The sequence below is a fragment of the Populus alba genome, chromosome 2 (genome assembly GCF_005239225.2).
Source record: "Populus alba chromosome 2, ASM523922v2, whole genome shotgun sequence".
Taxonomy (NCBI): Eukaryota; Viridiplantae; Streptophyta; class Magnoliopsida; order Malpighiales; family Salicaceae; genus Populus; species Populus alba.
In genome coordinates, this window is record NC_133285.1 from 16,768,703 (window position 1) to 16,791,971 (window position 23,269).

The window sequence follows — 23,269 nt, forward strand, 5'->3', positions numbered from 1 at the left end:
TTCATGGTTCATTAACAACCTTAATCTTTCACACCTAGCATAGTAATTTTTTGCAATTGCATTTCTAGGCAAAGCGGGAAAATATTTTTTCAATTTTTCAAGAGTGGTGTCCATTTTTTAGATGAGAAATGGAAAAGAGATACAAAGAAAAGACAAGGAATAAGGAATTGAACAAATATATACACAAATATCAGTTATCATAGGAAACTGAAAGAACCAACATAAGAGTCACGGAGTACCATTATCTGCCATTTGATTGGGTTGGAGAAAGACTAGCAAAACAAGAGTCACACCAAAAAGAAACACAAAAACAATGTGAGAAAAAAAAATAAGCAACCTTTATATACAGGATCATTCAAACCAATGGATTCATTTTTACTAGGAAAATTATCAAAGTAAGCTCTCAAACGATGTTCATTTACCTTAAAAACATTGTCATTCTTTGGATTCTCAATATCAAAGGCCTATAAGGATTCACACACATTTCACAATAAATGGATCGCTCCATCTTGATATTAGCTTTCCAGGAAATAAATGGAGTCTAGAATTATAAAGCAAAACTTTTTTACAAACATCAAATGTTTTTCTCAGGATTATTTTATCATGAAACTCTTTGATTCTTGCTTTATGAATTTTTGAATTCTCATATGCATCATTTTTATTTCCTCAAGCTCATTTATTTGTAATTTACGTAGCTGGCTAGCATCATCAAGGTTCGAATTAAAAGCTTTGATAGTCCAATAAGCTTTATGTTCAAGTTCCACAGGCAAGTGATAAGATTTTTCATAAACCAACCTACAAAGGTGACATACCTAATGATGTTTTAAAAGCAGTTCGATAAGTCCAAAGTGTATCATTAAGTCTTAAAGACTAGTCCTTATGATTAGGGTTCATTGTTTTTTTCAAGATTTGTTTAATCTCCCTATTACCAAGTTCTACTTGTTCACTTGTCTAAGGGTGATAAAGGGTTGCAACTTTATGTGTGATTTCATATTTCCTCATTAAAGACTCAAATGGCTTGTTGCAGAAATGTGTTCCACCATCACTTATCATGGCTTAAAGGATTCCAAACCAACTCAAAATATTTTCTTTCATAAACTTAATCAATTTCTTATGATCATTGTTTCGACTTGAAATTGCCTCTATCCATTTTGAAACATAATCCACTGCAACTAAAAGGTACACAAAACCAAATGATGGAGGAAATGGACCCATGAAATCTATACCCCAACAGTTAAAGATTTCAATCACAAAAATAAGATTTAAAGGCTTCATGTGACGTTTTGAAATAGATCCTAACTTTTGATAATTTTCACAAGTTTTACAGAATGCATGTGTGTCCTTAAACATGGTGGGCCAATAAAATCCACACTTAAGATTTTTCAGTGGTCTTTTTTTATGAGAAATGAACCTTACATGCCTCAAAATGATAAAATTTAATGACACTACTTACCTCATTATCGAGAATGCATCTTCAAATTATTTGATCATGACAATATTTGAATAAGTAAGGGTCATCCCAATAAAAGTTTTTTACTTCGTTCAAAAACTTTTTTTTATCTTGGGTACTGCAATGAGCTAGCAAATCTCTTGTTGCAAGAAAATTAACAATATTAGCAAAACAAGGCATTGTAGAAATAGAAAGTAAAGATTCGTCAAGAAAGTAATCATTGATTTGTGTGATGTCAGGTGTAGAATATATTGTCAATCTTGACAAATGATCCGCGATAACATTTTCAATGCCTTTCTTGTCCTTGATTGTGATATCAAATTCTTGAAATAACAAAATCCACCACACCAATCTAGCCATAGAATCCTTCTTAGAAAGAAGATATTTTAATGTTGCATGATCACTAAAAACAACAAGTAAGCCAACAAGACACGACCTGAATTTTTCACATGCAAATACTACTAGAAGTAATTTTTTTTCAATGGTAGTGTAATTCATTTGAGCATTATTTAAAGTTTCACTTGCATAGTAAATCACATAAGGTTTCTTATCTTTTCTTCATCCCAAGACAGCACCCACGGCATAATCACTAGCGTCGCACATTATTTCAAAAGGTAATAACCAATCAGGAGGTTGAATGACAAGAGCAGAAGTAAGCAAGTTTTTAAGTTTAACAAAGGCTTCTTCACAATGTTCAGTCCATTCAAAAATATTATCCTTTGTTAAAAAGTTACTCAATGGCTTAGATATTACACTAAAATCTGTAATGAACCTTTTATAAAAACCAGCATGTCCTAAAAATGATCTAACATCTTTAACAGATTTTGATGTTGGTAAGTTGGCAATTAACTGGATTTTAGATTTGTCAACCTCAATTCCTGTTGATGAAACAATATGACCAAGTACCATGCCGTTTGTTACCATAAAATGACATTTTTTCCAATTTAGCACAAGATTCTTCTCTTCACACTTGTTAAAAAAAAAAATTCAAGTTAGTTAAAGAATCATCAAATGAATCACCAAAAATAGAAAAATCATCCATAAAAATCTCAAGAAAACGTTCAACCATATCACTGAATATGTTAAGCATGCATCTTTGAAACGTGATTGGTGCATTACATAATCCAAAAGGCATCCTTCGATATGCAAAAGTACCAAATGGACATGTGAAAGTAGTCTTCTCTTGATCTTCTAATGCAATTTCAATTTGGTTGTAACCTAAATAGCCATCTAGGAAACAATAAAATTCATGACCTACAACTCTTTCTAAGATTTGATCCATGAAAGGTAAAGGAAAATGATCTTTTCTAGTCATTGAATTAAATCTCCTGTAATCAATGCACATGCGCCAACCAGTAATAGTCCTTCTTATGAGTTATCATTGAAAAGTTGAGTAATCAGGAAGCAATGTTATGGATCCTATAAGGGATAATGGATAATATCTAAATCAGTTAGGGCAAGGAGTCCATTGCAAGCATTAGTCAAATGATAGTTTAGTAAACTTAATCAAAATCTTTTGATGATTGTTGAAATAATGAGAATAGCATCTTTCATTACAAAAAGCAATTTGATCCATTCAAATAATATAATTTTTTTATTTTAATTTATTTAATTAAATATATTTTTATCTTTATTATCTCTTTTTTCTCTGTTTACGATAACAATCAAATGCTACCTCATCAGCCATTAGAACCGAACACTAGGATCGGGGTAGAAATGTCCAGACAAGAAAAGGAACTATAGCAAAGATTTCAATCTCCATAGAGATGGTAATTTCGCCATTCTGAAGAATAGCTGGAGAAACGGTCGTTTTGGAGAGGCCCTTTTCTCCCTCTCTTATCAAAACTAGCGAAACAGTTGCTCACTGATGCTGGAAACATCTTGACAATGGCTTCTTCTTCAATCACTTTTCTTTTCAGACCAGGTCAAGAAACTAACGCTCTATTATCATTTTCAACTATCATACGTTATTAAAGGGTTTTTTGCACATTACGTTTTTGTGTCATGGGTGTTCTTGGTAACCAAAATGCTGGTTTTCTTTAAGGAGAAGTTAAGATTTCTTGAAATAAATGATTTGGTTGGGCTAAAACTAGAAATTATTACATGGGTTTGCTTAATTGGAAGCTTTGTAATGACTGAACTTTGTGTCTCATTGTCTAGTGTCAAGTTTTTGAGTCAACTAGGTATGCTATCTGCAAACATGTTAATGATTTGAAGGGAAATGACCACAGTACGAAAGTATTTAAGAGTCGGCTTGTGTTATGCATCGAATATGGGCATAAGAAGTAGTGGTTTATGGATTACGAAGAGCAGCAATTGCATTCTAACCTGCTTTGTTGGTAAATATAAGTTAAGTGCTTTCTAAAAGATTACGATATCTTGGGTGTTGAAACTTGTTGGATAATAGGGGTTATCTGTTGAAGTTTGTTGGTTGGTTTTTGTTGATCGGTGGTCTTTCCCATATTATATGAGTGCTCTTGTTCGTCTTCAATGAAACTGGAATACTGCTGTTGTACTACATAATGGAATCATATAATTCAATAGTACAAATGTAACTTGATTGAGAAATTTGTTGGCTGATTTTCAGCTTCGTAGGCTGTTAGGAATATAAATGTGTATTACAAGAGGAGGTATGAGAATACGAAAGTGTGTTATTATTGATTTGGATTAATGATGTAGCTACTAGGTATTTCCTTTTTGTATCTTAAGTCTAAAATGGCCAAAAGAAGAAACGTAGTGCTCATAGCTATTGGGTCATATTAACTATTTGCATACTTGTATAAATAGCTAGTACGTAAGAGGTCTTGTATCTCAGAAATCTGTTTGTTATGTATATAACTGAAGGGAAAATGAGTTCATATTTTGTAAAAGCATTCTGAAGCATTCTGAAGGGAAAGTAATAGATATAGGATCCAACAAAATGTCCTTGACTTTGTTTTCTGAAACAATAGCATTTTTCACTTAGGATGCTTGAACCTAGAAACTGCTGTAGAAGTACCAATTGACAATAATGTAATAGTGTCAACCCTTAGATGCAAATCAAGCAGCCCTGTTTCATGACCATTGATACTGCTTGTTTGTGTTTAGAGCTGCATGATTTGTATGAGAAAATAAACACCGCTAGCTGTTTGATAATCTACCCAAAGTGCCTATCTTCATGGCAGTATCTGTTAAGGATTTTCTCATAAACTTTTTATACTGATATGGACATCAAGGACAGGAGAAACTAAATACAGAAATATCGATACCTGCTTCGGAAAATGTTCGCTAAGGTCTTCTTTTTATGCCTTACTTTGAACCCTTAAGCAAATTGATACACACAGGACACTTACCAACAACATGGTGGTGGGAGTATCTAACGATTTTGAGAAGAGACCTTCAACTAGTTGGTGTCGGTTATCGTGCAAACATAGAAGGAAAAGACTTGGTGTTAAGTCTGGGGTTCTCTCGTCCAGTTAGGATGGCAACCCCTGGTGACCTACAAGTGAAGGTGTAAGAGAACACCAGGATTGTTGTCAGTGGAAATGACAAGTGCTCCATTGGTGAGTTTGCTGCTTCAATTCGGAGATGGAGACCCACTGAACCATATAAAGGTAAGGGTTTGAGGTATGCCAATGAAGTTACAAGATTAAAGGAAGGAAAAGCAGGGAAGAAGAAGTGATAACTGTATTTCTTTCATTCTATTTTGTCGTCTCAGGGTTTTGCTCATTTGTATGCATCAACAATGTGGAATGTATTATACTAACAGTCACTTGTTACATTGCCAAGCAGTGTAAGTTTTCCCCCTTCTCTTTTATTTGTTTTCTCTTCTCTATTCAATGATTACAAGTTGTATTTCCAAACTCCCAGGTCCCAATTAAGGTTATGACCATGGGACCTTTGAGGTTGTATGTGGCTAAGTTTTGATTATTGCTTTTTGTAAGAGAGTTTTACGAGTATTTGTGGAAAAGAAGCAAAGATGCATTGAGAATTTCATTTTAGTCCTTAATTTGATGCAATGAATTATTTTTTAATCAATATTATGTGATAAAATGTACTTATCTAATTGATTTTTTATTATGTGATGAAATATACATATATAATATTAAGTTTGAATTTGGTCTTGAGATTTCTTGCAAAAATTACAAGAAGTTGCATTTATACTCCAATCTATTTTTGAATTTCAAGATTTGTCCTTGTATTTATTTTATTTTTTTTTTCTTAACTCGTTTTACTTCTTTTCAAGTATTATTTAGACAGCATTTATGCTTTAGGTGTCTAATTTATTTATTTTCTTAATTGTTTTTGTTCATGACAAATGAAATTACTATTGCCATACGCTATTTTCAATTTTAGTTTAACTTTCTTTTATATAATTATTATTTGGTACCATTATCCAAAAAAAAAAAAAACTTCTATAATTAATAAAATAAAAATATATTTTTTTCATTAGTTCCATCAATTAAAGTTATCAAATGACTAATACTAAATTCAATTGAAGTTTTATTTGTCACGCTAATAATCAATCTTCAATTATTAGATATGGTATATTTATCTAATCCAATTTTTTTTTATTATATTCACATGTTGAATTCTTTTAAATATGTTTCATATGATTTCTTATTTTTATATTTGATTAAAGAAATATGCATGTTTTCTGAAGAATAAAAGGTCAAAAGGCATTGAGTAAAAGAATTTGCAAGTGATGTAAAGCATTTGAAATTATATCTTGATACATAAATTATTCTATAATCAATATGAGAAATTAAAATAAAATTGATGTTTTAAAATCACCACTAACAATGAAAAATACTACAGCTGCTAATCACTTACTCAGCTTTTAAGTATGAACGTTGTTATTCCATTACCAAAAATAATTGGTGAAAACAATTGTTAATTGGAGAAAATAATATATATATATATATATATATATATATATATATATATATATATATATATATATATTATGTTTTAGCTTGTGTTTACTTCTACACGTAAACACTCATCTGGATCACCCCGTGATATGAAAGTTTTAGATTTGTCCAATGCATGCATCTTCTTCGTTGTCTTCCATTATAAAACTGCAGAGAGCAATTGTAGCAGGCACAAATGGGTCATCTCCCACATGCAACCAAAGGCATAGTATCTCCTCTCCACATTCGTGAGAAACCAAGGAACTGGTCACCTAATCCCATGTGAAAGACGATGCCTGTAACATCTGCCTGTTCAAACGCGTCAGCGCCTGGTATAATTCAACGACGACGATCCTTTAAAGTAATCTGGCATGATTGTATCGTGCACCTCCACAGAAGTTTCAGATTTGTGCCCTAGAAGTTGAAGGACATTTCACATGCACTAGATCATACGATCTCCCAGTTTGATACGTAGCTATCTTTTTTATGGCTAAATTTTCAACCCCGGATAAGACTTTGAAACTTTTGCCGTTTTTTACTGTTTAACTACGTGCATGAAGTACTCATCTAGAAAAGTCTAGGGCAATAATACCACGTTAATGTTGTTGTTTAGATTTGCTCATCTGTAATTCTTGCGTGTTCGATCTGAGTGATGATAGGAGTAGATTTTTGCTTCCCACTGTTACATCTATTATTTTTATTCTTAGAGTCCGTTTTGAAGACGTGTTTCCTCAAATTTAAAAAAGAAATTTGTTAAAAATAATTTTTTTTTATGTTTTAAAATTGTTTTAATGTTTTCATTTCAAAATTAATTTTTAAAAAATATTATTTTAATGTATTTTTAAATAAAAAATATTTTTGAATAGCTAAAAACGATCCCAAACAGACCTAATCAATCTAATTCAAGATTCGAATCATAACTCAGTAAGTTAATTTATGAATACAAACAGGTAGGTCGATGATTGGCTCAAACCAACAGAACGTACCGTTTTATAAGATTGCAATTTATATGGCCAGTTCCAAGGCAGTCAACTTTTCGCTGCTTACCACATTTTGCTATTATATAATTACAAGCTGCGCAATTTATATGTTTTTCTTCTCTTTCTATCTTTTTTTTTTTAAGTTTAATTTTACAAGAGAATTCTAAAATCATAACTATTAAACCCGAAGTATAACAACAAGGCTCAAAATTAGTCTAAAAAAAAGTTTTTAAACCAACATGGATCACGTATCAATTCAGGTTTTTAATCGGAGTAACATCATAATCCTCTGGTTTATTATAAAAGGCAGTTTAGATCATAAACCAGTATAAAATGCAAGTACAAATACATGAATTACTGGATACTGCCTGATTTGCACAGAGACTAGCAGTAAGCCAGTAAGCGTCGTGATAAAGATTTCTCCAGATTAAAGTTGTGGCAGCCCGAGCGCAATTAGAGGGCCTTAAACTTGAGATAATCAACATGCAAGCCCTGAAAAACAGGCGTAATTAGACGGTAACATTGATAATTATTAGGGTCAAATCTCACCAAGCACAAATTTTGTCAATTAGCAAAGCTGAAAAAATGCTTTGGATGGATCAACAAAGAACAATCTCAATAAACAATATTAGATATGTAGACGCTACAAATTTATTTTAAGCTATAGAGACATTTGACTTTTTTTATTATTATTTTTATGCGCATAACTTCACTTGTTGCATGGTTGAAAAAAGAAACATTTTAGATCAACTCATACACGTTAACAAAGATTCAATTATTTCCTTAAATTATTTTTAAAATGTATTTTCACATTGATGTGTGATGCGCAAAAAAAATATTTTTTTTAGATATTAATCTCAAATTAAGTTGAGTCAAGAAGTCAAGGGAGTACCTGAGATAAGATGATTGACTCGTGATGCTTAAATAATCTTTGTTGTGGCCCAAAAGGATGAACAAATATATGTTTTTCTCACAAGCCAATAGACTAGCTGAGAAAAAAATATATTAATTTCCTTCTTTTTCTTTTGAACACCCGGCGTAACACCCGGTTATCCATGTGCTTCGCCTCCTCAAGCCTCCCTTTCTCTCTATTTATGCTTTCACTACTCTTAATCTTTTTCTCCCTGGCCTCCATCTTTTCTTTAACACTTCCTGGTTTCATTTATGGGGAACTGCGTGACAAGTAGCAAGATTGTGTCACAAAATGCCGAGTTGGAGCAACAAAGTGAAGCAGATCAAGAACTCATGATCGAAGAGACTGCAACATCTTTGGTGTCGTCCAAGATAGAGCGCCATAAACATGCTGAAGGTGGCAAGGCCACGACGGTGAGGTTAGGATTAGATGAAGAGGTTAATGTTGGTAAAGATGGCCAGATGGGTGAGACAACGACATCTAAAGGTGGTGGTGCTGTGAGGATTAGGGTTTTGGTTACTAGAGAAGAGTTAAAGCAAATCTTGGATTTTAGGAAGAACATAAACTACTCTTCTGTGGAGCAAATGATAGGCGCATTGAGGTTGAGAGAGAGGAGGACTGATCAAGCTGGAGCAAGTAGCGATGGCGGTGTGATCATGAGTAGCAGCAGCTGGAAGCCGGTGCTGGGTAGCATTCCAGAGGAGCGTTAGCGAACATGTAATCAATTTGCCATTAACTCTATTAATTTATCCCTGTAAAAGCATCTATACTTGTTGTTTTGAGAATTTAGTACAAACGGTAAGGGTTTTTTTCTTACTGGATGATCATCAACAGCACCGATCATCAACTGTACAGGTCCAACAGCAATCAAATTACCTGTGTAATTGCAGTGAATAAACTATATATACGGGTGCATGTTTCAAACTTTTCGATATGTATTCCCATAAGTCCAATCCATTTCTATACTTGGTTTTGTTTCTTATCCAGTTTCCATACTTGCTAATCCTACCCACAACCATTTACAAGGAAAAACACTATAGCTTCGATGAGTCTTGAAAGCTTTTTTTTTTTTTGTTTCAGTCATTGAGGGTTTTTTTTTATTTTATTCTTTCATGTTATGTTAACTTTTGTTGGGTCTAATAATTTATTTTGATTAGCTTACTATAGATTCTTGTAGTGTCAAAAACAAATTATATGCTAAGTTAATGCTTGATTTGATAAAATAAATTTTAGTTTTATTGATTAAAATAAATTAAAACTAAAAGGATCAAATTCGACAATAAAATAAAAATCGGACTCTTTTTCTTTTTTTTCCTGAGGTGTAGATTTTGAAATTTTAGTCTCCAAAGTTTTTTTTTTATTTTCGTTCCTTGTTAATTAAGATTCTTACATTTTAGTCCTACACTTTATTTGTTAATTTTTCATTCATGTCCTTGTATTTTATGAGGAGAGAGAGAGTCATCATAAAATGATGGAGAAGAGAGAAAACGAAAAGTTTGATAGATTTTGGGAACAAAAAAAGTTAAATTTAGTGTCACTATATTCCTCTAAAAGTATCTTTAAGATGTTTTTGAGATTTTATATCACTAGAAAAAGATAGATTAAGGTTGAGAAAGAATTTATTTTATTATTAAAGTTTTGTGTTTTTAAATTGATTTAGGAATGTTTTGAGTTGAGAACTTAGTTTATTGAAATTTCATAGTTATTTATTAGATGTTTTTATTTTAAACTAGATTGAAAAGTAGGGTTTTCATCTTAAGTTGCCAACACATCATCTACTTTTAAAAGATAAAAAAAATACAAATTTAAAAAAAAAAAAAAAAAAAAGAGGCTAGGCGTGCGCGTGGCACTTTTTTTTAATTGGATAAAGGGTGCGGCCCGTCTCTTAGGCCTAAGTGTCTGGTCCTATTCTATGGTTATTTTTTTATTTTTTTTATTTTGATTAAAATGCATTATAAAAAATGCTTAACATCATATTTAAATTATTATTCAATTTTTTCATGGTTCTTAAATAATGTAATAGGTTTTTATGGGAATATTAACAATTATTTTTCAATTATTATGTACCTAATATACAAAAAAAAAAAAAAAAACAAATTACTCATAAATATTCAATGAAAATATAATTTTTGTTCTTAAAGGTTTTTAATAAATTTATTACCTGAATTTATCATATTTATTATTTTTTTTTCTTTCAATCACATATAAGATATTGAGATATCATTTTAATATTTCTTAAAAACTTGCTCTAAAGATCATGATAGGTTTTATTTAAAAAACAGTGTTGACAATTAAAAACATGTTTTTGTTCAATCAATAAAGAGATGCATTAATAAGAAAATTGAGTTTAAATTAAAAAATATATTTTTATACTTATTTCAAATAATTGATATTATTAACAAACTTTTCTTTTAATTATTGTTGTCTTTTATTCAAAAAACATACTCATTATAAAAAATAAAAAAAATTATGTTGTTGCTTTTAAGAAGATTAGGAATTTTTTTATGATGGTATTATTAATTAATTTATGAATAATTATGTATTGGCTCGATATACATAATTTTTAAAATAATTTTCTCCTCATTATTGAATTGAAATAAAATATCTTATTTTTTTATTATTGTTAATTGTAAATTATTTATATTTTTTTCAAGTTTATTATTGTTTTTTGTTTTTTATATAGTTATGGAGAGATGATTGATTTTTTAAAAGTTTTTAAATGAAGCTTGCTTTCACAATCATCATCATGAGTTTCTACTTAAAAAACAATGCTTCTCATAAAAAAAAAAAAAAAAAAAAAAAAAAAAAAAAACATGTTTTTTTTAAGTTAAAAAAAAGATGCATCAATAAAAAATTATTTTTATTTAAAATATATGTGTTTTTCTTTTATTTCAAATTGTTATAGTTTTTATAATTTTTTTTCTAAATTTTTTTTGCTTTTTATTCAATGAATTATGCTACTAATAAATGATGATTTTTATTGTCAAAATAAATAAAATATTACATGAATAGAAAAAATAATTTTGATTGAAAAAATATATTTCTCTTCAATAATCTTATTTGTTGTCCTTGTAAATTTTTATTTTTATAATCATTTAATTAAATAAAAAATAACTTTAAGAAACTAGAAATATTAAACTCAACTAGCATCATGATCTTAGTTACAAATTGGACAAATTAACCCGGTTTAACTTGGAAATTAATTTAAAATATTATTATTTTAATATATTTTTTATAAAAAATAAAAAGTTAAATTAATATTTTTTTATTTTTATTTTTTAAAATTAAACAAGATTTCGATGAAGGACATCAGGTGGACAAGGCCACACTAAATTATCTTCCACCCATTTTACTTTGAGACACGACTCCGTCCAGATGTCGAGGTACCTGAAACAAGTATCAAGATTCATACCATCAACAATTTGAAGGGGAAAAAAAAGAAAGAGTGTGTTTCACTCAGGCGAGTTTTCAAGTCTACTAGCCATCGATTTTGACGCTCGGACAGCCAGCGAGGAAATGGCAACAATGGCTGCTGAGGGGCATTTCGGGTGTGAAGGGAAAGAAATGAAATAGGAGAGTGTGTCGCATGCAGGTTCTAAACGCATCCTAATCATAGTTGTTGTGAATATTATTTTTGTTTAAAAAATATATTTTAAAATAAAAAATTTATTTTTAATTTCATTACATCAAAATAATCTAAATATATATATAAATATTATTTTAAATTTAAAAAAATCAATTTTTTTAAAACTCTAAACTTACTTAATTCAAAAGTTTGCAACCACACCACAGGATAGGAGGGTCAGCTGGTTTTGGAGGATGCTTGAAAAGTATGGTAATAGTTGATTTTTGAAAGTGTTTTTATTTTAAATATATTAAAATAATATTTTTTTTTATTTATAAAAATTTATTTTTGATATCTATATATTAAAATAATCTGAAAACATCAAAAATATATTAATTTAAAACAAAATAATAAATAAAATAAAGTTTTTCAAAAAGACTTTTCAATCATAATGTCAAATACTGCCAAATAACATCTATAGCAATGGAATGTTTCAGAATTCCAGTTCATAAATAATTTGAAACGATACTTACGCCAATAGACAGTACCAGCCTCTTTAAATGCAGCAAAATAATTTTCAACTTAGTAATTTGAATGATTTACGATAAACGGTAACTAATCCATTGAAGAGTTTTTCCAACCTATTTGCAAGGATTTCAAACGATTGAAAATTCATAAAATACTAAATATTTTTCGGATATCGGTTGAAGATTTTAGGATTGAAAATATTCTATTAATAATATCCTAGCTAATATTATATGAGATACTTTTTGCTTGGTACAAGTTGGTTTTTAAAATATGTTTCTCCTTTAAAATACATAAATACATAGGAAGTATTATTTTTAAAAAATATATATTTTATATTAACACATCAATAATATAAAAAAATATAAATTTAATATTTTATCACAATAAGTATTAAAAAAAAAACACCCACAATACATTCCTAAACATGCACTTCGAAATACAATGCAAAATACAAACCACGATTCTAAATAATTTTTTAAAAATTTTATTTAAAATTAAAAATATATTTAAATCATTTTAATATATTAAAAAATTATAAAAAAAATTTATTTTATTATATTTTCGAATAAAAAAATACTTTTCTACCACTGCTCCAAACTTTCATAATTGTCAAGAAGAAATTCTCACTGCAAACAGACTTAACACTAACATGAAACTCATGACATGAAATTAAATTATTTTAGAACTTAAAAGGAGCATAAACACTAGGCGAACTATGATTCAATATTCAAGTTGCAAAAATTACTGTTATCCAGCACAAAATTTGCTAGTGTTTCACGCTGCATGGTTTCAGCTTCAACACACATTTCCTCAGCCCAAGAAAAGAAACTGTTCGCTGGTATCGAAATCACTAAACAATAATTTATAGTTCCGTTCCTAATGAAGTACATTTTTATTACAGAAAGCCATTTCAAATCGCTTTCTCACGGAGGAGGTTTTGAGCAATCACCGGAACAACAGAATCATATTTCTGGAAGCAATCCTCTGGCCGACGATTCATTCAGACATTAAGTGAAAATAAATGCCTGTCCCACGAAAAGGATTTTTCCCTTTTATTAAAACTCTTATTTTCTTCTGACTCGAGAAAGTTATCAGGGGGAGGAAGGCCTTGATCAGTGACGGAGTAATCACTGATTCATCAAACTCCTAATAGCATATGGAAGAATGCCTCCGTGGTTGAAATATTCCAATTCCACCTGCAATTGCAATTAAGGGCATCAGCTAAGAAAAATGAGGAGGCCTTCAACCATGCAAAAGATGTGGCCAAGCACTTCCATCTAACTTTTAATGACAATCACAATAATGCACACTCAAAAAAAAAAAACCAGGATGCTACCCAATACTACTCGTGTAGAGATATATATACATGCCATCCAAGAGAGACTTGGAAAAAATATACCCAGCAGCTATCTAAACAGCGCAAGGCCAAAATTCTCCAGTTTAATGTTGAGATTTTTATTTACAATCAGGTGCTTCAGTATGATAAAGTTAGGGAGGTTCGGATAGTCTGTGTTTTGATATTCCTAAAAGTGGAAAATATTTGAACAATCCACAATAATGAGGAACATTTTAGAAACATATGTTGAAAAAACTTGAGCAATAATAACGACATTTTTTTGTTTTTGTTGAAATTTCTTCTCCGTTCTCAACAAAGGAGCACATTTTTCAATTTAGTGTTTGCCAATACTATGCAGGACTGAAAATACTATTGATAATTTGTTCCTGCTGTTCATATAAGTTGAATTGAGTTAATATATTCCCCAAATTACTCCCCCGATTTCCAAGAAAAACTTGAGCAATCCCCATGTTCCAACATTAATCAAACATGAACTTGAAATAATAAAGAGCTTAAGAAAGAGAATCACCGCAGTGTCAAAGCGAGCTGTGCAGGTGAAGGATTTCCCATTGTCAGTTGTGACAGTCACATCTTGGCCAGGTCTTATCTCACTAATATTGCTTGGAAGGTCAATAGTATAGCGCTCATGACCAGTCAATCCTAGTGTGTCCGCATCCTGACCAGCCTTGAAACAAAGGGGAATAATTCCCATTCCCACCAAATTACTGCGATGAATTCTCTCAAAACTCTTGGCAATCACTGCTTTCACTCCCTACAACAAATGAAGCCCATTAGAACGTTTACACGGGTGGGTGCATCCACACCATTGAAATTCAAAACAGAGTCAGATGGGTAAAAACCTACTCAAGCTGAAATGATGAAAGGAAAAACTCACCAATAACATTGGACCTTTGGCAGCCCAATCCCTGGAGCTTCCACTTCCATACTCAGCTCCAGCCAAAACAATGGTGTCAAGTCCAGCGTTCTTGTACCTCTGAATTAGTAGATTGATCACTCAAAGTTAATTAATAGAAATGATAAAATCTAATTTCACAAACATGGGTTATTTGCAAACAAGGATATATCAGCACAGAAGCACAGGAAACCTCTTCAGATTGCAGAAACATATCATGTCCGTGACACTTAAAATATGTCCAAGTCCATCAGTGTATGCAACAACTAAGCCCATACAACTGAACTATAAGAAAATTCATAAGGGAACTTCTATACTAAAGGCATATACAGTCCATCTAGAATTCCTTAATTATTATTTCAGTTAGCACAAAATAAACTATAAATGAATGATATTGACGATGGAGGAGTGAAATTTAGGAGAAATAAGTCAAGATGGAAAATTGTGCAGCATCTAATACCAAGCGACTTACCATTGCAGCATCATACACAGAGAGTTTCTCGCCTGTAGGAATATGGACAGTCTTGGGTCCCACTTCCCCATTCAAAAATTTGTTAACAAGGCGAATATTGGCAAAAGTTCCCCTAGCCATCACTTCATCATTTCCACGACGACTTCCATAAGAGTTGAAGTCTTTGCGATCCACCCCACGTTCGAGGAGATACTTTGCAGTAGGACTGTCTTTGTGGATGCTTCCTGCTGGAGAAATGTGATCTGTCGTGATACTATCACCAAAGTTAAGCAAACAGTATGCATCCTTCACCCCATGAGCTCCAGGAGGATTCATGGTCATGTTCTTGAAGTATGGGGGCTCATGAATATAGGTTGAGCTAGGGTCCCATGAATAGGAAGTTGAAGCTGCTACAGATAGCTGATTCCACATGGGATTGCCCTTTGTGATAGACTCATATGTACTTCTGAACATAGCAGGCAACACACTGGATTGAACGACCTGAAAAAATGCATCACGAGTAAATTTCAGTCCATTCTAGCAGTAAAACATCATATTACAGAACAAGAGGTACAAGCAAAGTTGACAGTATCTACCTCGGCAATTTCCTCTGCTGTTGGCCAGACATCCTTGAAATAGACACTCTTACCATCCTTTCCTGTTCCAATTGGCTCCGTATCAAAGTCAATGTTAACCTGGAAAACATTTTCATGTCACCTTATTGATGAAGAGCAGCAACAATGAGAATGAGATTTTCAATGGAAGCTCAGCAAAGAAACTGGATCCCCGTAAAGCAAACATGAAATAGAATGTTCAACATAAAATATTGGAATTATGTTAAATTAGGAGCTGCGAAGAAAAAACCCTTCACCATACATCTCTTAGTTTCAAAACAAAAATGTAATCAACGAACCTTATCTAATAGCATAACAGAGAAAAACATTGGGAACTTGGGGCAGCTAAAGCAAAGTTTGGCATGGTGTGTAAAGAACAGGATGGAATATATAAGGGTAGAGCGGTAACGGTGTAAAGAGTATAAGGCACAAAGAGTTAAAGAGTGTTGTTGAAAGATTTAAGAAGTTACAAGTGGGCCCTGGTGAAGACAAAAATACATCTTGAACAAAATTTAATTAGAATATTCTTAAAGACATCCCAGTGGGGCACAACACTAAATGTAAGTAAAAGTGATGCATGGTATAAGTTTGACAGAGAGAAAAAAACAACACTGCTACTTAAAAAAATTTAGCCAGCTCCTCTTTAGGTCAACACTTAGCTCCCTTTAACATTAATTAACTCGCATTCCTCCCTCCCTAAACCATATAAAGCAAGGTCATAACAAGCACAGTGTAAATGGTAAACATACCGTCCCAGCAAGGGCATAGGCAACCACCAAAGGAGGTGAAGCAAGATAGTTGGCTCTTGTCAAGGGGTGGACACGGCCCTCAAAATTTCGGTTACCAGAAAGCACAGCTGCTGCAAGAATGTCTGTAAAGAGAAAGTGAGGGAGCAGTCAGAAAGGAGAAGTTCAAATGCAGACGTGGTCAAAGAACTAACGGTATGGACATAATCTCAAAATTACCATTTTCTGAAATAACAGCGCCAACAGATTCATCCAAATCCCCAGAATTTCCAATGCATGTTGTGCATCCATATCCAACAATATTGAAGCCCTGCTCATTCAAATATTTTTGCAGCCCACTACAAAATGCAGAAAAGAAAAAACAAACATAATTAACTGATGTTTTTCTCTCAGGTACGGAAAATTAAAAGGAAACCATTCAAATTATTCAGGTACCTTTGGAGTAAATATTTTGTAACAACTCCAGAGCCTGGGGCTAGACTTGTTTTTATCCATGGCTTTACCTGTGGACAATTATGAAATGATAATTAAAGAATAATTCAATTCTACAGTAGCTTTTACATTCTTAGAAATAAAAGAAGGCCCACACAAATGCTTGTGCCATATTGATAAGATCAGGGAAAGAAAATTGGCATAACAGCAGGAGGAGGCACCTTCAAGAATACAAATACAAGAAGTCTATGCATGCCTAACCTTTAAACCAAGTTCACAAGCCTTCTTAGCAACAAGACCAGCACCTAGCATGACACTGGGATTTGATGTATTGGTACAGCTCGTGATTGCAGCAATCACAACACTACCATGCTTCAGCTCTGCTGGCTGTCCATGGAATGAAAACTTTGCCACTTTGTCCTGTGCCTCTTTTGGTACAGCAAAACCCTGTTTTCATATCAGAATAAAAATTTAGTTGTAGAAAACCAATAATCAGAAGTTGAGCCACGTCGATGGTATTCTACCCAAAAAAATAAATAAAAATGAATCCAAATCCACTCAATCCCTATTAAGATTGGATACATTTGCTTCACTATCAGCAGCAAATTATCATTGCCTACAGAAATGCAAATGACAATAAATCACCCACACCCCCAGTAAACTACCCCTTTGTATACAAACATACATAGGGTGTGGACATCATGGATGAATTTACAGTGAAGTCAGGGTTGAGAGCTAACTGCAAATGGTAGGATAGATGGAAGAGGCTTACTACTCCTTGGTGATTGAAGAGGCGACGGACAAACAAAGTAAAAGGCGGTGCTGTTACTGGCAGATGTTATGGAGGTGATTAGGAAATTTCATTATAGCTGTGTAAATGGACAAAGCATAACTAAAGGTAATCGATGAGTGTCATTTAAATCCAGCAAAGGATGAAAATTTGAGCAACATTAATAAATACAGATTCAGCATTCACGGTTCAGTGAAAAACATAAACTTCCACCAATCTTTTTCTCGGCTAAAAAATCACCATCCAATGGCTTTTAACTGTGGAGACATATAGATCCAGCCAACTTGTATCAAAGAGAAGCCACAGTCCAGTGTAAAAAAAAAGAAGAAGAAGATGCAGTATAACTATGAACTCTATAGGAACCAATTAAATCCAGAAACTGAACCACTGGCGATCATATAGTCATTATGATATGAAGCAGAAGCGCTTCCTTTGACTCAATTTATCAAAGTCCTTAACAGGGAAACAACAAATTATATTAAAATTTTTAGACAACTGGATCTAATGGAAACAAAGATTATGGATATCAGTTATCCACACTGAATGAAATGGTTTACAACAAACCTTAAATCCAACTTTGTTATTGAGACAAGCATTCCAATCAGCCTTCATTTCTTTTAATGGAACACGATCATGTGGCCTGCAAGGAATGACACATGCTTTGATGAGCTTTAAATCGAAGGGGATATGTTAGGTTTGCATTGAAGTCGTCGAAAATGAGCTACAAGGTGTCAGTGTGTGAGATAGTGTTGATGAACGGAAGTTATCGCATGTAAAAAAGTGCACACCTCTTTGGTCCAGAAATGCAGGGCTCAACATCCACAAGGTCCAATTGTAGATAGGATGAATACACTCTTTCTGGTTGGGGCTGAATTAATTGGTGAGGGAAAAATTAATAATTCCATAGTTGCACGTTAAATAACAAAATAAAGATTATATCAAACGCTCAGAAGAAAGATAAACATTGAAAAAGGTGCAAAAGGTTCTACCTCATTATAGTCAACAAACATTTTGTTTGCACGGAGATATGCTTCTATCATTGCCACCTAATAAAAGAAGACCCATCAATTAGCATCCAGTATAGATTTCAAATTGCAAACAACTATATGTTGGAAACAAGAAATGAGACTCACAGTTTCATCACTCCTTCCAGTCAATTTGAGATATTGTAATGTAACATGATCCACTGGGAAGAACCCCATAGTGGCACCATACTCAGGAGACATGTTAGCTATAGTAGCCCTGTCTGCTAATGATAGCTTACTCATTCCATCACCTGCAGGAAACAGACAATATGAAATCATCATCCAAAATAGACAAGAGAAAGCAATTGATAGCTAAGTCAATTAAGTTCAATGAATCAAATTACCATAAAACTCAACAAACTTTCCAACAACACCATGCTTCCTCAGTATTTGAGTCACCGTCAGAACCAAGTCAGTAGCTGTGACACCATTGTGTAACTTTCCATTTAACTTGAAGCCCACAACACCAGGCAACACCATGCTCATGGGCTGTCAATTTGAGAAAGTATAATGTTAAGAGACAAAATCATAGCATAATTCTCCTCCACACTTATTTAAGATAGTGGAAAATGAATAGCATCCCAAAGCATCCATGCACTACCAACCTCATACATAATATGTGAAACAAAAACAAATTCACCTTAAGTATTAAAGAAACACTACACAGCTAGTACAGCTTGAGTATTAAAGAAACACTATATAAGTAGTAAAAAGAAGCATCCATAGAAGTGATAAATTAGTAGCGCTCGCATAATATGGGAAACATGCACCTGAGCCCAAACTTAACCACATAATGCTGATATACACTGATTAAAAATTATAGGAATCCCAAAACAAAATAAGTTAAGAATGCGTACAAATAAAATGCAAATTCTTCCCCTTTGCATTCATACTCTTCTGTGATAGAAACATGGTTTAAGATGACATGCTAGTTATCTTTTGGGAAGTTCTAGCATTGACACTGGAGAAATATTTTTTGACCATGAGATATCACATTAACTACCTGGCCAAGCATTGCAGCTTCTGCTTCAATACCTCCAACTCCCCAGCCAGCTACTCCTAGCCCGTCAATCATGGTTGTATGAGAATCAGTTCCAACCACACTATCAGGGTAGAGAACACCATCAGTGTTGAAGACAACGCGTCCAAGATATTCAAGATTCACCTGAAATTAAGTATGCAACCACCGTACATCAATAAAAATAAATTCGATGCTTAGTCTGAGTTTTTAGTTATTTATCAACTACCATAAGAAATTATATTAAAAAGTAAAGAGCATGCAAACTGGGATATAATTGGCTTGCTAAAGGAAGTGAAAGTTATAAGCCAATATGTCAAATCTCAGAACACTAAATACACCACCCCTTTATATTATACCTGATGAACAATACCAGAACCTGGAGGAACCACAAGCATATTTTGGAAAGCAGTGGAACCCCATTTAAGAAAGGCAAATCTTTCCTTGTTCCTATGAAATTCAAGCTCCATGTTTGCCTGCACTGCATTTTCTGATCTTGCCACGTCAACTTGAACTGAATGATCAATGACAAGATCTACAGGAACCTGCAAAACAAAGTAATTTCCAGAATTTGATCAGGATCAATGAACAAGATGAGATCGGACAGAAAACAGAGGTTTTAGATTTCCAGAAGCATACAGGCAGCAATATTTACCAGGCTTGTCTCGGAAAGGTGTTTAGCACCGTTTTTTAAACAAAAACTGATTATAATAAATCAAAGCAACTTTAGTTGTAGCAAACTTAATGAAAAAAAAGACTCGCACCAAAGGATTGATCTTGTTGGAATCACCGCCAAGTTGAGCCATAGCATCACGCATAGCAGCAAGATCAACAACAACTGGTACTCCAGTAAAATCCTGAAAACAAAACGTACAGATCAAACACAAATTCATTATCATAGCCAAAACAGTGTATGCCTTCTCAAGCTTCAGACATACCTGCAAAAGAACACGAGCAGGCTTGAACGGAATCTCAACTAGTTTCGGAGCTGTGTTTTCCCAGTCAATGATCTTCTCAACATCACCCTTTGTTACTTGGAAGTTATCACAATTACGAATAGCAGATTCCAGAAGAATTCTGATGGAATAGGGCAATTTCTCTGTTATTGACACAATAAACACACATCACAGATCACATACAGTCAAAGCTATCTTGCTAAGTTGACTTAAATTTGACAACCCAAATAAAATGAAGCACAAATGTTGCGGAAAATACCGATCCTTGGATCATTAAGAGCAGGCAAGCTATAGAACTTTCCGAACTCGCCGCCTCCTGGCTTGGGGAGACTGGTGAAAATTCCCTTGAAAGGATGTTCATGAGCTTAAGAAATCAAACATATTTAATCAGTGCTGTTATTATTTGATCATTAATAATTAATAATTAAAGCAGGTTCTTCGATAAAAAGAACCATCCACTTCAGTACTGAGAAAGTAACCAGCCGATTACAAAAAATCAATCATTTCTGAAACGGCAAAATGATTTGCCCTGAAATTCTATAGCTAGAATAATTAACTACAGAAATCGAAACAGATGATTATTGGGGGAGATGAGAATGAAGAATACCCATAGTAGCGATCTTTCGCTGGAAGCGTTCTACAACGGGAGCAACGGCTCTGATCTGGTGGCGAAGAGTAGCAGGAGAGCGCCAATCGACACCGTGGCTCCAGCGAGGGTACGAGCAGCGGAGGGATCGAACAGCGGAGGAGAAGCTCAAAGATCGGAGCTGGTTATTAGTGGTCAAATAAGAAGGAGAAAATTTAGGAGAATAGAGAATGGAAGTTTTGGAGACAGGAGGAGGAAACCTAGCCCTGGAAGCCCTAAGAATTGAAGAGGCTGATCCTAGGCCTGTTATATGCATGATGATTTCACATAAAAAAGCGCACCAGATAAGGATTAGATGATGAGCTCAGATTGCAGAGAGGAAGCTAACAACAAATCATGGCTGTTTCTGAGATTTGATTGATGATGATTTGAGAGAGAGAGAGGCGTGTGGGGAGCAACTGGAAGACCTAGGGCTGCGTGCCGCTCTCTTCTAGAACGTTAATATACTACTGGTTCAGAGCTCTGGCTGGGAGGAAGGGAGACTAGGAGAGTTGGTTCTAATTCAGTTCTTATAGTTTATTAAAAGTAATACATTAGCCCCTGAAATGTTACAAATAAAGACATTGGTCCTTTATATAGTATTTCCCATTTTTAATTTAGAGTACATTTGATATGGCTTATGAAAGTGACTTTTAGCTTTGAGTTACAATTTAAAAATTATTTTCATAAATAATGTATGGTAAAAATAAGTTAAAATCACTTTAAATTAGAAACATGATTTATGAAAATGAGTTAAATCAACTTTTTTGAATAATATATGTATTATAGGTTAGAATCTATAAGTTAAAAACTAAAATCAAAATTATTAGATCAAAATTCTGACTTAATTTTTCAATAAAATTTGATTTTAAATAAGTTATTTTTAACCAAACATATTTATGATGTTAACAACATCATTCGGGAACACGGCGGTGCAAATCGTGTCCTCAAAAAATTCAAAATGTTTTTTATTTGCTAAAAATAATTTTTTTTTATTTTAAATCGTTTTTGATACGCCGATCTCAAAATTAATTTTTAAAATAAAAAAATATCATTTTGATGCATTTCGGCATGAAAAGTATTTTGAAAATCAACCACAACCACACTCATAACTTGTATCAATACACAAAAATAGCACTAAATGAAAATTTAATGCTTTTTTTTTGTTACAAAATATTTATTTACGAGAAATTATTAGCTATTTCATGTATGTATATCTCATTTGGGTAAAATTAAAATAAAAAAATTATTATTTTTACGTTTCACTTTGTATCAAATAAAAAAAGTTAAATTTATTCCGTTATTAAGAAAACAAGAGAAATAAGAGGAGATAAATTCATATTAAAATGTTACTTTAATTATTAATTTTTTATAATAGGCATGGCCTTATAATCACTGTAATTTGTTGTTGATAGAACCAATTATTACATGACACATGAAACTATGTTGAATGAACTCATTAGTGATGTACATGCTACACCAATTTTATTTACTTAAACAATATTAATTATAAAAAAAAACACAATGATAAAAATATTGCTACACTTTAAATAAACATCACATGATGGTTAAATATTTGAAATTATAAAGTATTATAACATTTTTACGTGGAATGAGTGCATTATACTAGGATTATCTAATAATTTATATATTGTTTTAATCAAATTTTCTCATCTCACGTGCTTTTTTTCTATTTTGAGAAAAGGAAGAAATAAAATAAATGAAAAAAGAACATAAAATTGATAAAAGGATTACATTACAAATAATTTAAAAGAACAGGGATTAGGTACTGGTTTCTTAAATTACAAGGACTAATTAATTTTTCCGAATAAACTTTAGACGCGAAATTATGTTTAATCGGAACAAATGAAGGCATTGATTTTTCTGCGATGCAGTCTGACCTCGCCTAAACGTTTCAACGAATGGTTAGTTTCCACGTCAGTAAAACAGAATCCTTGATTTTTTAAGGGATGTGTGAACCTGATAGATGTGGTTGCAGGGGATTATTAGGGTGGCATCTTCTTATCCCCCTTGC

General features: G+C 32.6%; 2 protein-coding genes and 1 long non-coding RNA gene across 3 annotated transcripts; 2 read left to right on the forward strand and 1 right to left on the reverse strand.

Annotated features, from left to right (window-relative positions):
• The first annotated feature begins 3,147 nt into the window (after positions 1-3,147).
• On the forward strand, positions 3,148-5,269 carry LOC140955330 (uncharacterized). Its single transcript, XR_012169293.1, has 2 exons — positions 3,148-3,374; positions 4,774-5,269. It is a non-coding gene; the product is annotated as an uncharacterized lncRNA (long non-coding RNA).
• A 3,156-nt stretch (positions 5,270-8,425) lies between these two features.
• LOC118042677 (uncharacterized) lies at positions 8,426-9,165 on the forward strand. Its single transcript, XM_035050393.1, has one exon. The coding sequence runs from the start codon at positions 8,487-8,489 to the stop codon at positions 8,943-8,945; it is 459 nt and encodes a 152-aa protein (XP_034906284.1). The 5' UTR covers positions 8,426-8,486; the 3' UTR covers positions 8,946-9,165.
• Positions 9,166-13,033: 3,868 nt separating this feature from the next.
• Positions 13,034-21,691, reverse strand: LOC118042678 (aconitate hydratase, cytoplasmic). The gene is made up of 20 exons (XM_035050395.2): positions 21,217-21,691; positions 20,869-20,973; positions 20,592-20,752; positions 20,418-20,510; positions 20,013-20,198; positions 19,639-19,800; positions 18,980-19,124; positions 18,744-18,886; positions 18,600-18,656; positions 18,399-18,478; positions 18,175-18,250; positions 17,082-17,267; positions 16,824-16,891; positions 16,608-16,726; positions 16,392-16,513; positions 15,625-15,723; positions 15,050-15,529; positions 14,560-14,658; positions 14,194-14,436; positions 13,034-13,524 (listed from the first exon to the last, which is right to left on the reverse strand). Exons 1-20 carry the CDS (start codon positions 21,509-21,511, stop codon positions 13,456-13,458), a joined length of 2,988 nt encoding a protein of 995 aa, XP_034906286.1. The 5' UTR covers positions 21,512-21,691; the 3' UTR covers positions 13,034-13,455.
• Positions 21,692-23,269: the final 1,578 nt, after the last annotated feature.